Raw genomic sequence first — 14659 nt, 5'->3', positions numbered from 1 at the left:
TTTGTTTTTTGTTAGTGTTTCTTGTATTAATCAAGGCTAGTATTTGAAGTTTAGGACCTATTTAAGAATAATTGTAACAGTGATTTGGGTATTGTAAATTGATCATGATGATTGAATGAATTAAGCCTTTATATTTTCAATTTAATTTCTTTTGCAGGAACTGTAAATACACTTGTGTTTATGTAATGTGTATTGTGTTTGCTGTTTGCTATTTGTTGTGTTTGTTTGTTTGCTGTGTGTTTGCTGTTTGTTGTGTGTTTGCTGTGTTTGATAAGGCTAATAATTGTATGTTTGCTGTTTGCTGGGTTGTTTTTCTGTTTGCTGTGGTTGTTGTGTTTGATGCATCTCCCAAACTTAAATTGTAATTGATGTGGTGTCCGTAAACACATTTGGTTTTGGTGTTTGCTGTGTACCTATTCTATGATGTTTTCAACTTGTTGTTTGGCTCAGTAGCAATGTACATTAGATGAACATGCCATTTCAGCCATTCAACATTCAGCTCTAATGCGTGTGGTGTTTGTGTTTGGTGTTTGCTGTGTTTACTTAACCTTTTCAATCATTCAGCAAGTTGCTGTCATACTCAACACAATGCACTTTGCTTACATGCACATACAGCACAGCTATTGCACTTTGCTTACATTCAACACTGCTGGTTTTCATTACATGCTCAACACAATCAGACTTCCTTAGAAACCATATGGCATTAAACATACAGCATGAACATTGATACAGCTATTATACTGGTTATCATTCAGCATGAACAATGATCTTAAACAAAATGATCTTAATCATTCAGCAACTTAACCCTTTGTTTGCTGGTTTTCATTGATTCAAGATAGTCTCAGTGACATCATTGAGTACACTCTCAACACATTAAATTCAATGAAACATTGATCTGAAAATTGATTCAGCACAATATATGTCTTACATGCTTGTTCAAAACAGTACAAAATATTTGTCTTACATGCTCTTCAAAACAGTACACAATATATGTCTTACATTAATTCAGCACATTAAATTCAAAGAAACAAATTACATTCTCAATTCAAATACAGCTCTATATTTGACTTTGTTGATCCACTATACATGAAGTAGATCTACTAACAATCTAATTTCATCATCACCTATAAACACATCATCGAGACCATAAACTACATTTTCTGCAAACAAATCAGAATCATGCTTATATTCATCCTCATCACCGCAACTGTAATCATCATCACTGCTATCCTCAAAATCAGAAAGTTGTTGCTGTAGGGTTAAACCTTTCTCAATTGGTGTAAGGTTTAGGGTTGAAATAGCATCTGAGTTATTTGTTTTAGATCTAGGGTTAGCACTTACACATTCTTTATAACCCGTATATGTGTTTGGTGGTCCCATTTTCCCAACATCAACAACTATATTTGCTCTTTCCAGGTCATCCACAACCTCATGTGCCACATCATTTCTTTCAAGCTCCACCTCATCTGTCCTAACATTGACCAACTCATTTGCCAACTCAGAATGCTGCATTTTCGAAGTACTTGCTTTTTTCCAGATTTTCAATTTCTTCATGTTACTGATTTATCTAATTTTAGGAACCATTATACATTATTCTCACACAACAATAATCAATTAACAAATTACAAGATAAAAACAGGAAATTAAATCCGAAAATAGCAGCAGCCAAAGGAAGAAGGGAGCGAAATTAAAGACAAAATAAAATACAACAATGAAGAACTAAAACTTAATTGAGTAGTACTACATACCTCTAAAGGTTAGATGCTTCAGCTGGAAGATGTCTCAAGGAAGAAGGGAGCGAATTCAAGAACTTTGAGAACCGATTTTTTCGAAGAAGAAGAGGAAAGATATGGTTTGCGTGAAGAGCAGCAATGAAGAACGAACAGTTCTGAAATGAAGAGCAGCAATGAAGAAGGTTTGCTTATTAATGGGTCACGTACGTCACACGTGATAGTCAAAGGTTAGTTTTGACGGTCAAACTCTCAAATCCGTTAAGAGGTAGTCTTTTGCAAAAAAAAGTATTATATAAGGTAGTTTTTTGCAAAAAAAATAAATAAGGTAATTTTTTACAAATTTATGTATAGAATAGGTAGTTTGTTAGAATTTTCTCTACATAAAATATACTCCCATCTAAAATTATGGGACCGGAACAAGTGTTAGCTTAAAAACAGTCAAACTCAAAACCCAAAGAAATGACACACACCAACTAATTACAGAGTGCTGTGCAAGAAGAGATAAAAAGGCGGATTCTCTTTAGTCAGCAATCTATTCTTCTATTTTCACCATTTATACTCCTACTCACTACTTAGGAACAGCAATTAACAAAAACATGTTTAATTAACATCCATATCCATCCATTTCTTTTTGGTATTCTTATTTCCTTCCAATTATTTCCTTTAGATTTCCTGATTTTGATTTGAATTCTGGAGTTTTGAATTCCGGAATCTTTTAGGTCATCAAATTGATTTTTGTGTGTATGTGTGTGAAAAAATTTCAGATTGTGACATGCAATAATATTTAGAGAGAAGTTGGCTCCAAAACTTTGCTCTCAATTCCCTGATAGACCAGAGGAGAGAGCGAAACAGTTGGATTTCGCTCTAGGTGAGGAAATCAAAGCTCAATTCATGACATTATATTGAAAAATGTTAATATTATAATTATTATTATGTATATTATTTTGATTATTATTATTGATTGTAATGTTAAGAACTTCATGGTCAAAATCAACAACTTCTGACAACAAATAGTCAATCTATATTTTCATAGGAATTGATTTTGTCAATTTCGCCTTATCTGAGATTTTTTTTGGCGTTTTTTCTTCTTAAATATTGAATTTAGGGTTTTATGGAGGTTGGATGATTCGAATATTATCAGGCAGTTATAAACAAACATTCTGCGTAGTATATAATGTATCGAACAATACGTTGATTTTATAGTGCTTCTTTCTGACACTGTTAATATATTTATGTGTTTATTGCGACAGTGCTGAAGAGCATAAATCTGCACTGCAAAAAAAAAAATAATGGTAACATATGATGCTATCTTTATTATTTCACATTTGTCCTTTTATATTTTTTTTATAATAATTATTGGATGGCACTGGCCACTGGGCATTTCGATCAAAATTTTAGTATTATTGAATCAGCGTCTAATGTCTATAGATGTTGTCTCATGTGGGTACTTGTTATATTGATGTGTAGACTGGGAACATCTCAGACAATGATAGTGAAAGCTTTAGCTGGAGTAGTGACGATGAGCTAGAAACAGAGAAAAAACTGTTTGATCCCGGAACATCTTTGACTACCCTAAATGGAGGTGTTTTCACAGGTTCCACTGAGGTGTGTAATCCCATATTTGGTACTTATTCTTTGCTACATATATTACCTTGTAACAATATGGGTTGTGCAATTGAAAGTTCAGTCATCCATGTTTTTTCCTCTTGTAAATCCCGTGCCTTTTTATATTATATGATTGTCTCCGACTCTGTATCCAAAGTGTTTTTGGTGGTGAAGTACTACAACTGCCGCTGCTTCTTTATGCAACTGCAAATTCAAATTTTGAATTTCATTGATTAACAACATTCTATCACCCTAATGCCATTAGTATTTTCCACTGATTCCAAATCAATTTTAGAGTTGGGTAAGAACTATAATGCTACATTAGGGGCATTATTAAATATTCGTAGCAGATGGATGCCTTCTTTTTTTGGTTGGGGGGAGTTGTAGCTAGTTAGGTGTTATTTCAAATTTCAAGATGGGATTATCTGGACTTGTAATCCTCCTATTTTTAACAACTGTAATCTTTGTTTTATCGGCAACGTCTGATCCCTTAAGATTAGTGCTCTTCGTAAGAACTGCTATGAGATGTACAAATTTACATTTCGAGTGATTGAAGAATGTCCCCCGCAATTTAAAGCATCTCCAGTTCTCTGTTATTTTTAGCTGCCAGAATATAGTAACGTTCTGAAAATGTTTGATTTCCATTAGCATGAGTATTGCTGCAACAAAAGTCCTGGTTGGCTACTGCAATTCTTGTGAGAGTTTGATATATATGCGAACACCAAGTGATTTTTTTTCCAGCATTGTTTTCTTTCAAACTAGAAAGTCATTCTATGTTCAGTTAAACATGTGTCTATGTAATGATTTGGTAATATCTTCTCTTGCATTGATTAATTACCTTACTAGCTTGATTTCACATACATTCTATAGCTGTCTAAATTATGCTTATTTGATTGGATTCTAATGAATTGTGAAATTATTGCTATCAAAAATTGTTATCTGAATTCAGACCTAGCCAGACTTTAGTGTCTATTGCCAAAGAATTTGTTTATAAGAATGTTTTATCCATTCTATTCTTTTTGTATGTTTTTCATTTGTTAATTTGTTTGACTTGTAATGTTTCTTTTTTCCTTAAGCATACATATCTCATGTGCTCCATATTTACCAACCGCAAAAACAAGGCCACATCATCATAATACAACTATGTTGTAAAGATTTTCAAGTTTACCGCGACCGAAGTGTAGGTTGAAACAAACGTGAAATCATCGCCATTGACCACAAATCCTTTTTGTGACCAAAACTGCTACCGTGACCAGAATTGTTTTACTGCATTATGGTATTTGCTTCTATATTCCAATGGAATCAGTGTCAAAATTTATGACATTCTTTAATTCCATTAGCCCTAGATTATCTATGTCTTGATGAAGAATAAGACGACAATGGGTGGAATCAAATATAAATAGGAGTTCATTAAATTCACTAGCCAATTCCTTTTTCAATTGGTGATTCGTTCAAGCTGTCCCAAAAATAGCCCAAAATCAACCATAATTCGTTTATTTCGATTCGTGAATCATGTGACGCTAAAGGATGAAAATAAAAAGTAATGGATTTAATTTTATCATAGCCCAAAAACGGCCATGGAAGCAGTGGGACAGTGTCCGATTCTGGGGTGATTCTATGGAACCAGAGGGGCAGTTGAAGGAACAGTCCGGGTGAACCGATTTGCAGTTCCACGGGTTGGTCAAATTTTTTTGGAACCTACTCGCAGGTCGGATTGTGTTCGAAACCGGTTCCGTTTCGGATAACCCACCCCGTTGCCCATCACTATTGAGTAGTCAATGACTAGGGGTGGAATAATAGAATCTATTACAACACTTCATTACCACTATACTATTGTCTCCCACCTCAACCTCTTGTCTTGTAATAAAAAGTAGTTGTTTTTAATTGACCCCGAATAGAAAAAATTATTCTTATTTCACATAAATAAGAAGTGCACAGGTTTTAATGAGTTGTGTTATAATATTCCATAGAATCTAAACAAAAATATAAATCTTTTACTCTATCGAGAAGAATGGAGCCTACTGTTTGACATAAATTTTACAATGGACTTATTATGATTACGCTTGTTTACAATTAAAGGACAAATGATGTTTTTTTTTCAAGGATGCCAAACATTATAACATTTGTTTAGTTAGTAAACAACATTGGACCAAAACCCTTCAAACCGAAAGGCTGGAGTCCAGGGGTGAAGCTAGGATTTTCAGTTAGGGGGCACAAATTGTCGATATACTAGCAAGTTATTTATTATATAAAAACTAGTTAAACTATGAAAATTTAAATCATATAGACTGAAATTAACTTGAATCATAGAAAAAATTATATTTGACAAATAGAGTTGAAGCTTCCCTATAATTACCCCTTTTGAAAAAAAATTAAGTGTTTTTTACTTCATATATTTGCCTTCTATGTCTCCAAAAAAGATACTATTAAAATTAAGATAGCAAAAATATAAAGACACACACTAAAAAGGATGAATGTGAATTATGAAAGATAGATAGTAATGACATTACAATATATATTAAATCAGCCCGTCTTATATGAGACCGTCTTACCATGAGACGAGTCCATACAAGTAAGTCCATTTCTCTAAGTGATCACTTTGAAATTGTAAGTGATCACTTTAATGTTATAAGTGTAACTTTAAGACTATAAAAAGTCATCACTTTAAAAATAAATGTACATCGGGCCAAGACAATTAAAATGGTCTCACCGTGAGACCGTCTCATATGAGAATTTGTGTAAATTAAATTTATTAGTCTACTAAAAAATAATAGTTCAAATTTGGGTTTGATGCATTACCTTAAATTATAAATATATTATCCCAACCATTGACCTATAGTAATTTTTGTTACAATTATGCACTCTTTAAATTATATAATATATTAGTAAGGGGTTCAAAGCCAAAATTACAAAGGATCACATTTTCAGCAAGGGGGGCCGGGCCTCCGCCGGCCCCCGGTGTGGCTTCGCCCATGCTGGAGTCTTACCATTGAGCAGAAACAAGTTCGTATCAATAGCTTTCCCGTGCTACCAGGCTGAAGCCCACTTGGGGAGTGTTTAGATTTAGATATTATGGTTGCTTATGCAATTATGTTGTCTGATTTCTCCAAGTCTGCTTGTTTGGTTCCTTTTCACCAGTAGATTTGTTAATTCTTAATCCAGCTTTATTCCTTATGGCTTCAAGTGCTGAAGATACTAGGAATAGTTACTCTTTGCTTTGTATGTTTTGAGGGAACCCAATATTCTCTACAGCCAATGAGCATTTGGGAATTGGTGATTTCACCCGGTATAATGGTCAAAAATTTTATGTGCATGTTTCATGCCTCTCTGGTGATGTTTTTATACCATAGCAATTTATAATGCTTTACTAATGCTATTGTTCCTGTATTGTTTTAAAAAAATTAAATATTAGATATTACACAGTTATTTTATTGTGTGATATGATAGAGCTGAATTTTCCTTGATTGGATGCCTTTAAAATGCTTTCAGAAGTATTTGCTGTTTACTAAGCTTTGTATATATTTTATTTGTTATAAGGGAAGCTCTTCTTCCGGGCCTTCCTCAACACTGTTTCGCCATTTTGTTGAAGCAGGGTTCTCTGAGAATCTGGTTGCAAAAGCAATTGAAGAAAATGGTAATTACCTGCTCATTTAATTTTTGAATCATGTTTTGATGACCATACAGCTGCATAGATTATCTTTTATTTGATCTTAGCAGGAGAAGGGGATATGGACTCCATTTTGAATGCTCTTCTAACTTATTCGGTTAGTTAATGACACTCCTTTGGTCTGCCTGTTTTTGTTCCTCCTTTCATCGTTTATGGATTTGAATTTTTGACGATAATGTTTTTGCTTCGGAAACCACATTATTCAAAAAGATATTCTCCCATCACTCATACTGCACTACTTTAGGGCCTCTTCTTGTGTGGGAGAGGATACTTTGAAGGTGATTCAAACTCATTGATTTCTCGTTAGAAATCTAGAATGTATTGAGCCCATACTTTGACGTTAAAGCTATTCTGCTAGTGTTTTACTTGTGTAACTTTTACTCCTATGACTTCAAGTAAAATAGATCAGTTTTCTTACAGTGTTTAGAAAGGAATAAAGGGAGAAAATAGAGGTGTGTGGTCATGCGAAGTTGAGACTTTAGATTTAAGAAGACTGGGTGGTTGGCGTGCGTTCACATGATCACATTCCACAACATAAAAATATGAAAAAAAAAGGGACCAGAAAAGGTCAGAAACAGAAAGAAACATCTTAGATTATAAAAATACCAATTAAGCGGAGAACAAAGAATCAGAGGAAAACAGCCATTAACTTAAAGGCCCCAGTATAGTTGCTACTAGAGTTAAGAACTTCTGCCCAGAAGATTAGGCATCAGAATTTGTTGATTTTTGACCAACTTTGCTATTTGGTATTGTGAAGACTGGGCATCAAATAAGAGCTGAAATAGAAGCACATAGTCACGTGCACCAAAACTTTAACTTCAGATCTCTTCTTCCTTACTTTTCTAGTATAAGCATCCTAGGCATAATGCATACTCAACAGCACAGAGAACACATGGTGCATCAAGTTGCAAGGGTGCAAGTCCGAAATGACATGTTTAACATACGGGTATGGCAAACTAAAAATTTAAGATGCCAAAGGGCATGATAAGGGCGGCAAGTTTGTCATTTGAAAATGAGTTAGGATATGGAATGTTCTACATCTTTTGAATTTTTATTCGATTGTTGTAGTGTAGCAAAGGAAGTTTTTAATAGTGGGTTTTTACTTCACTTGTGGCAATTTAAAAAGCTATGGTCTATTATTTTTATTCATGAGATGAATTGTTAGAATCCGTTAGCTGAATCTATAGCTAAATAGTGACAAATTGTTAGAGTCCGTAGCTAAATTACAAAAGTCAGTTTGTAATTGATTTATGTTTAAGCTTGCTATGTCTAGTTGAGTTAGGATTAGGTTATATGCTTATTCAGAATAAGATCAATTATTAGTTCAAGTCAGCTTAGTATTAGCATTACTATTGTATAAATACGCAATGAATATTAGATTTTTGTGGATTGTATTCTAACTATAAGACTAGTTGTTAATTCTTGACCAAGTGAAGCAAGAGTGCTAAAAAATTCAATGAAGTCCTCGAAAGGATTCCAAGAGCTTAACGTGCAACTTTTGTGAGTGGAATGAGCTAATACCCAAAATTGAACCACGATTGTGGATAGGAGAATTCCCTCTACAATTACTTATCCCTAACTTGTACGTGAGCGATTTATCACTAATAATATTGCAATTTGATATCACAACTACATTCATGGTAAAATCCTTGGAGTTTTCGTGCAAAAATCAAATCTTGAAGAGCAAGGAAAATCAGGATACAAAGTGAACGTACATAGTATTTAAGAATAATTGTGGGACTTATTGTTTGATTTTAGACATATTTTTTTCTTGCTAATCCTCATAATTTTCCCTTTTTAATTCTTGAATTTACTAAGGTAGATTGTGGAATTTTTAGAAAGAAAAGTGTCAACAACAGCGAGTGCTATGGGGCGAGTGAATTCAATTAATTTGTGCTTGCTTGTTTTTTCATTATATTTTTAGTAATATTTTTTTCAGGCAATTATAAACACTTTTTGTGGAGTTTGTGAAGAACTATGTTGTTTTCTCAGTTTCCTGCAAGAACATGGGATTAGTTGGTTGATAAATTGGCAGTTAAAAGTCCTAATTCATCTTTGATGATGTTGCTTACTTGCTTCATTGCCATCCTTTCGACTGTTTGGAGATATAATGAAATAGAAGAACATTTAAAGATAGATATCTTCCTTTAGATATTTTGGGGCGGAGTCAAGTTCCTAGCCGCACTTTGGGCCAAGGCCAAAGGTTTGTTTTTGGATATTTGGTTAGGAGATCTTTGTAGGATTGATTGGAGAATCTTACTGTAATTTTCTCTTTGTTAGGAATGCCTTATCCCTTCTCTTGTACCTTTTATTGTAATTAATAAATTTCTCTTTTTCAAACCAATAGGTTCAATCTGTTCCATTGTGGTTGAATTGAATGTTCTTAGCTTCAATTAGATAATCGTTGAGCGAATTACAGTGGGCAAATTATTTTCTAGCGCCTCTGTGCTCCATGCCTAGGAAGGATTTTTGAAACTAATATTATTTTGTGTAAAAAAGAAATAGATTCATGTTAATTTTGAAGTTTCCGTTGTGTATCAACTCATTAGGGCATTGTGATGTCTTTTCTCAAAAGTTCTTAAAGCTTTTACTATTATAAAAAATTTCCTACTTTGTGCAATTTATTGTTGTTGAGATTTGTCTCATGGTACTTGAACTTTCCTATCCCTAACTTCATCCTTAAATCAGTATATTTTCACAAGCCACCATTATGTTATTAACTTGGAAACTCGTGAGAGGTCAAGAATAGGAAATCAGCCACCTGTCTAAAAATAATACAATTTTTGCACTAAATGAAATTCTTGTGTGTAATTCTTGTGCAACTTGATTAGAGAAACATGTATGCTTATCTCTTCCGATATAAGCTTTTTTGATTTCAAGTCAGACTCAGTTATGTATTTGTGAGTTATTTAAGAAGCTTTCTCATAGCGTAGTATCTGGGAAACTGAAAGCATGCTCATGTATATGTTTCTGAAAAATACATTGTACACATCACATTCTCGATCGGAGTGCTGACTTTCTTTACCATCTTTTAGGTTTTTTTGTGGACATTCTATGGGGATTTTCCGAAATTGGAACTTCTGTAATCAGTACACTCAAACACTTTCTTAATAAGAAGAGTTATATTCTTGAAATAGAATTGTCCTCAAAGAAATCATTTTCTTCTCAAAATTTCACATTTTGACATTCTAAATCAACTTCAATTAGGGCAGTAATTTTTTTAGGTGTATAAAACCCCTTATTTATTTTATTTCTCTGGTAGAAGATTGCTTACGCTAGATCATTATCTGGATTCTGGATTGAGCTTCAGTAACTAGGTTTCTCTGTATAGCAAGTTTTCCTGGATTTAATTGCCTTATATGATACCTGAGACTTTGTTTCAAATGATAAGCCAGTTGTGTATGTGTATAATCTTTTGCTACGTCCTTTACCTGGTATCTATGTCTCCCTTGTAGTTATTGTATGTGTGAGAAACATATGTATCCACAATCCACATAGTCCTAGCTAGAATGAACTACGGCACACGGTTAATTTTAAAAGAAAGGGCATTACTCAAGAATTAGGCTGTACAAATGTTTAACATTTTCATAGTTATACATCATAATGCCAATCTTGTAAAAAAATGGGATTGGGATTTATAGTTTTCCCTTTCCGAAGAAAAAACAAAACTTACAAAGGACATGGGATCACATCTATCAATTGACTTTGGCTAAGCACCTTGAAGCAATTTGCTCTAGAGCAAATCGCTTTACTATTAGTTCAGATGTATTATAATACTTCACAACACAGTGCATTTAATTTTCTTTGTTTTTTCTTTATTTCTTGATTCATTTATTGGGTTGGTAGATATGCAAGATTTTTTTCGCATATGTATTTTAATGTTTGCAGTAGTAGGTAGCTTCTTGATTTAGTCTACTTATCCATTATTCATGTTTTTTATATACATTATTCATGTTACTTCTTTGATAATTAGGCGTTGGAAAGCTCTCCCTCTGATGAGCCAGATATTGAAAAGCCTTCAGTTAGAAGGCAAAATGGGGTTTCTGATGAGAGACTAGATGATGTAAATGGTCAGACTAATAATACTGACTCTGATCAGAAGCTAGATTTAGATTCAGATTACTGGTCCTCCGATTATGAAGAAAATTTTCTTGAAGACTTTTCTGATTCAGACAGTGATCCTGGAATGGAGGTGCTTCTCATATTCACTTTTGATACGTGCTATCTTTTTTCTGTTGTTTAGAAATATGAAGTATTACGTGAATATTTCTCTAAATTCTTAGTCACCTATAATGATAAATGCTGGCATACCATAATAAGGATTTCAAAATGTACTAAATTGTACTATGGAGTTGCTTTGTCTCACGAGTCTGAGTATATCTCAATTTTCATCTACTATAAATTTGATGTTTTCTTACATTAGCTACATGTTTGTTGCCAGTTGCGGGAAACATCTGCTACTTTATCAGATAAGGAGAAGAAAATAATTTTTTTGGCTGATATGGGTTATCCGGTGGATGAAGTATCAATAGCAATGGAAAGATGTGGTATGTGCAGAGCATTGTTTACATTTTTTCATAACTTTTGGTCAGTATTATTTTATTCCCCTTTCTTGGTTTCCTTTTCCGTTCCTTTAACATATCCCGAGGTTGTAATTTCTGTTTTCCTGATTTCCAGGCCCAGACTCTTCGATTGAAGAGTTGGCTGACTTCTTATGTGCTGCACAATTGGCAAGGGCATCAGATGCTTCATATGTAGATCCACCAAAGCCAAAGGTATAATTTCAATGCTTTTTCTGGGAATATCGTACTGTGATTCTCTTTTGTGTGTCGGTATTTCTTAGGCGCATGAGATGCTGTTAGATGCTACTTTTGTGATATAATCCCCCCGTTCTGTAATGTTATTTATTATTAACGTACATAAAAGAATTTGGGATTGGGAGGAACTGTCATTTTGCACTTTTGGTGAGGGGAGAAAACTGTAATGCGAGATAAATTGGGATGATGTGTGGACCATATGCAAAAATAAGGATATTTAAATATGAGGAAGAACTTAATCGAATAACCTATAAAATATTTAGGGAGGAAAACTCTTGGATGGATAGAGTAAAAACTTTTAAAAGTACAAGAAGTCCATATATAACTCATGCTCCAGTCTTCCTGAAGAGTTAAATCATGCTCATTTTTTCTTTCATGCAGCTTTATGGGGTTTATGCTAAACATAAGAGGAGGAAGCTATATGAGTATGAGATGAGGAGGAAAAAGCAAAAGTCATTTCTTGAAGAAGATGAGCCAATTCGTCTTCCCAAACCGATGATAGGATTTGGCGTTCCTAATATGGCACTCCCTGAATTTCGTAGAACACTACCAGAGGCAGCCTTATCTCCTCCATACTTCTATTATGAAAACGTGGCACTTGCTCCGAAAGGAGTTTGGGACACAATCTCCCGCTTTTTGTATGATGTGGAGCCTGAGTTTGTTGATTCCAAGTACTTCTGTGCTGCTGCAAGGAAGAGAGGATATATTCATAACCTCCCAACAAATGACCGATTCTCACTTCTTCCTCTGCCACCTCGTACCATCCATGAGGCTCTGCCTTTGACTAAGAAGTGGTGGCCACATTGGGATGGAAGAACAAAGCTCAATTGCCTACAAACTGCAACTGCTAGTGCAAAATTGACGGAGAGGATCCGTAAAGCTCTTGAAGATTTTGATGGTGACCCACCTCTACATGTTCAGAAGTACGTGCTTGATGAATGTAGGAAATGGAATCTAGTTTGGGTAGGGAAAAATAAGGTTGCTCCACTTGAACCTGATGAAGTAGAAATGCTGTTAGGATTCCCTAGAAATCACACAAGAGGAGTAAGTAGGACTGATAGATTCAAGTCACTCGGAAACTCTTTCCAGGTATGACTACACTTGCTTACGTAATTATTAATTATTTTCCCTTCCAATTTGCGCTATTGTTGTAAGTATGTATTATTTTTTTCGTATCTTCAGATTGATACAGTTGCCTACCACCTTTCTGTTTTGAAAGATTTGTTCCCAGATGGTATCAAAGTGCTTTCACTATTTTCTGGGATAGGGGGTGCTGAAGTTTCCCTCTACCGTCTGGGCATACCTCTAAAAGTCGTGGTGTCAGTTGAAATATCGGAAGTGAATCGAAACATTGAAAGGAGTTGGTGGGAACAAACTAACCAAAAAGGTATCTTGGTAGAGATTGCTGATGTACAGCAGTTGACTAATGATAGGTTGGAGCAGTTGATAAGTTCATTTAGGGGCTTTGATCTTCTCATAGGAGGAAGCCCTTGCAACAATCTTTCAGGTAGCAATAGGGTAAGTAGGGATGGGCTCGAGGGTAAGGAATCCTCGCTTTTTTTCGAATATATCCGCATTTTAGACACGGTTAAGTCTATTATGGGGAAAAAACAATGACCATTTGTAATCTACAATTTTTCCCGATGTAAATTTAGTAAGTGGATTATAAAAGTCTTGGTATTAACTTAAATAAATTTAGTGGAGTTCATAAATAATGAAGTTTTTACTGGTGTGGGTTATAACAAATTTATTCCCTTGGATTAATGTCTACTGTATTCCTGTGTGGAACTGGAAGGAAGTTGTATATCTCATGGGATACTGTATTCATGTGTGAACCGATAGCCTTTGCAGTTTGTAGTATACCTCCTTCCGTACTCCTATACTTAAGCTATCTCATTCCATGTTCCAATTAGAAGTGTTCAAAACAGATTCGACGATTTGATATATTAAGCCGATCTTGTAACTGAATTTGATTCGATCTAACTTAAAAAATATAATGACAATTGTGTAGTAACTTACATGGACATTAGACCAATTTTAAAACAACTCAAAATACTTGATTTGAAATCAACCCGATGATTCAAATGAACACATTTAGTTCTAACTAATGAACCAATAAAAAAAAAAACTTGACTTGGTCATTAGTATACTAACCTAAAAGTATTTTAGGGAAAGAACACAGATCAATAGCCTCATCACGATGAGACGGAGATCAAAGAAAGCCTCTCAACTCGAGTATCGTCTGGCATATGAGGTCCTTACAAAGGAAAAACCCGCAAGAGATAACAGAAAACAGAGAAATTGAAAACACAAAAACATAGGAGCACAACGCTATCCAAAACAACAAAACTAATCGGACTACAAACAGACAAAAACGACTAAGATAACACTAGAGAATAAGGACACAAAAAAACTAATGAGATTTACGTACACGAATTCGGCTCCAACTATTCCTACACCAAGTCAAGCCCTTCGAGAGGTGCAAATCATTTAACTTCTTAATTTATTTCTCCCACATTTTCTTAGTTATATATTCTTCGACCTCTTTTACCATCGATTGTGATGCTTTCCACTTTTCTCAATGGTGTATCGCTAGCTTCTTTTTTGCACATGACCAAACCACTTCGATCTACCTTCATGCAGCTTTGCAGAAATTGGAGCAACCCCTAGCCTCACTCTGATAACCTCATTCCTGATCCTATCCATCCTGGTGTGATCGCACATCCATCTCAGCATACGTATCTCTGCAATTTTCATCTTTCTCTTATGGATTTTTTTAATGGACCAACATTTCGTCCCGTATAACAAGGTGGACCTTAATGCTACCCTATAGAATT

At 34.5% G+C, this 14659-nt stretch overlaps 1 protein-coding gene across 4 annotated transcripts; it reads left to right on the top strand.

Annotated features, from left to right (window-relative positions):
- The first annotated feature begins 2174 nt into the window (after positions 1–2174).
- On the top strand, positions 2175–13510 carry LOC130803995 (DNA (cytosine-5)-methyltransferase DRM2-like). Of its 4 annotated transcripts, none has more exons than XM_057668260.1 (11): positions 2175–2367; positions 2498–2601; positions 2984–3025; positions 3201–3338; positions 6876–6972; positions 7056–7102; positions 10979–11197; positions 11447–11552; positions 11683–11780; positions 12204–12911; positions 13005–13510. In XM_057668260.1, the coding sequence occupies exons 3-11, from the start codon at positions 3023–3025 to the stop codon at positions 13437–13439; spliced, it is 1851 nt and encodes a 616-aa protein (XP_057524243.1). In that variant the 5' UTR covers positions 2175–2367; positions 2498–2601; positions 2984–3022; the 3' UTR covers positions 13440–13510. The 4 variants fall into 4 exon arrangements, with proteins under 4 accessions (XP_057524243.1, XP_057524245.1, XP_057524244.1 ...); XM_057668262.1 differs by having other exon boundaries at positions 2191–2367; positions 6881–6972; XM_057668261.1 differs by having other exon boundaries at positions 2191–2367; positions 6881–6972; positions 7053–7102.
- The last annotated feature ends 1149 nt before the right edge of the window (positions 13511–14659 follow it).

Source organism: Amaranthus tricolor, chromosome 17 (assembly GCF_026212465.1).
Source record: "Amaranthus tricolor cultivar Red isolate AtriRed21 chromosome 17, ASM2621246v1, whole genome shotgun sequence".
Classification (NCBI taxonomy): Eukaryota; Viridiplantae; Streptophyta; class Magnoliopsida; order Caryophyllales; family Amaranthaceae; genus Amaranthus; species Amaranthus tricolor.
This window is presented reverse-complemented; position numbering and strand designations above follow the sequence as displayed.

Bases quoted from the DNA above. Each gene is read 5' to 3' on its own strand.
- LOC130803995 (XM_057668259.1), top strand. The intron at 3,339-6,875 runs GTGTGTAATCCC...ATTTGTTATAAG, and splicing joins TTTTCACAGGTTCCACTGAG to GGAAGCTCTTCTTCCGGGCC. The intron at 11,553-11,682 runs GTATGTGCAGAG...CCTGATTTCCAG, and splicing joins AATAGCAATGGAAAGATGTG to GCCCAGACTCTTCGATTGAA.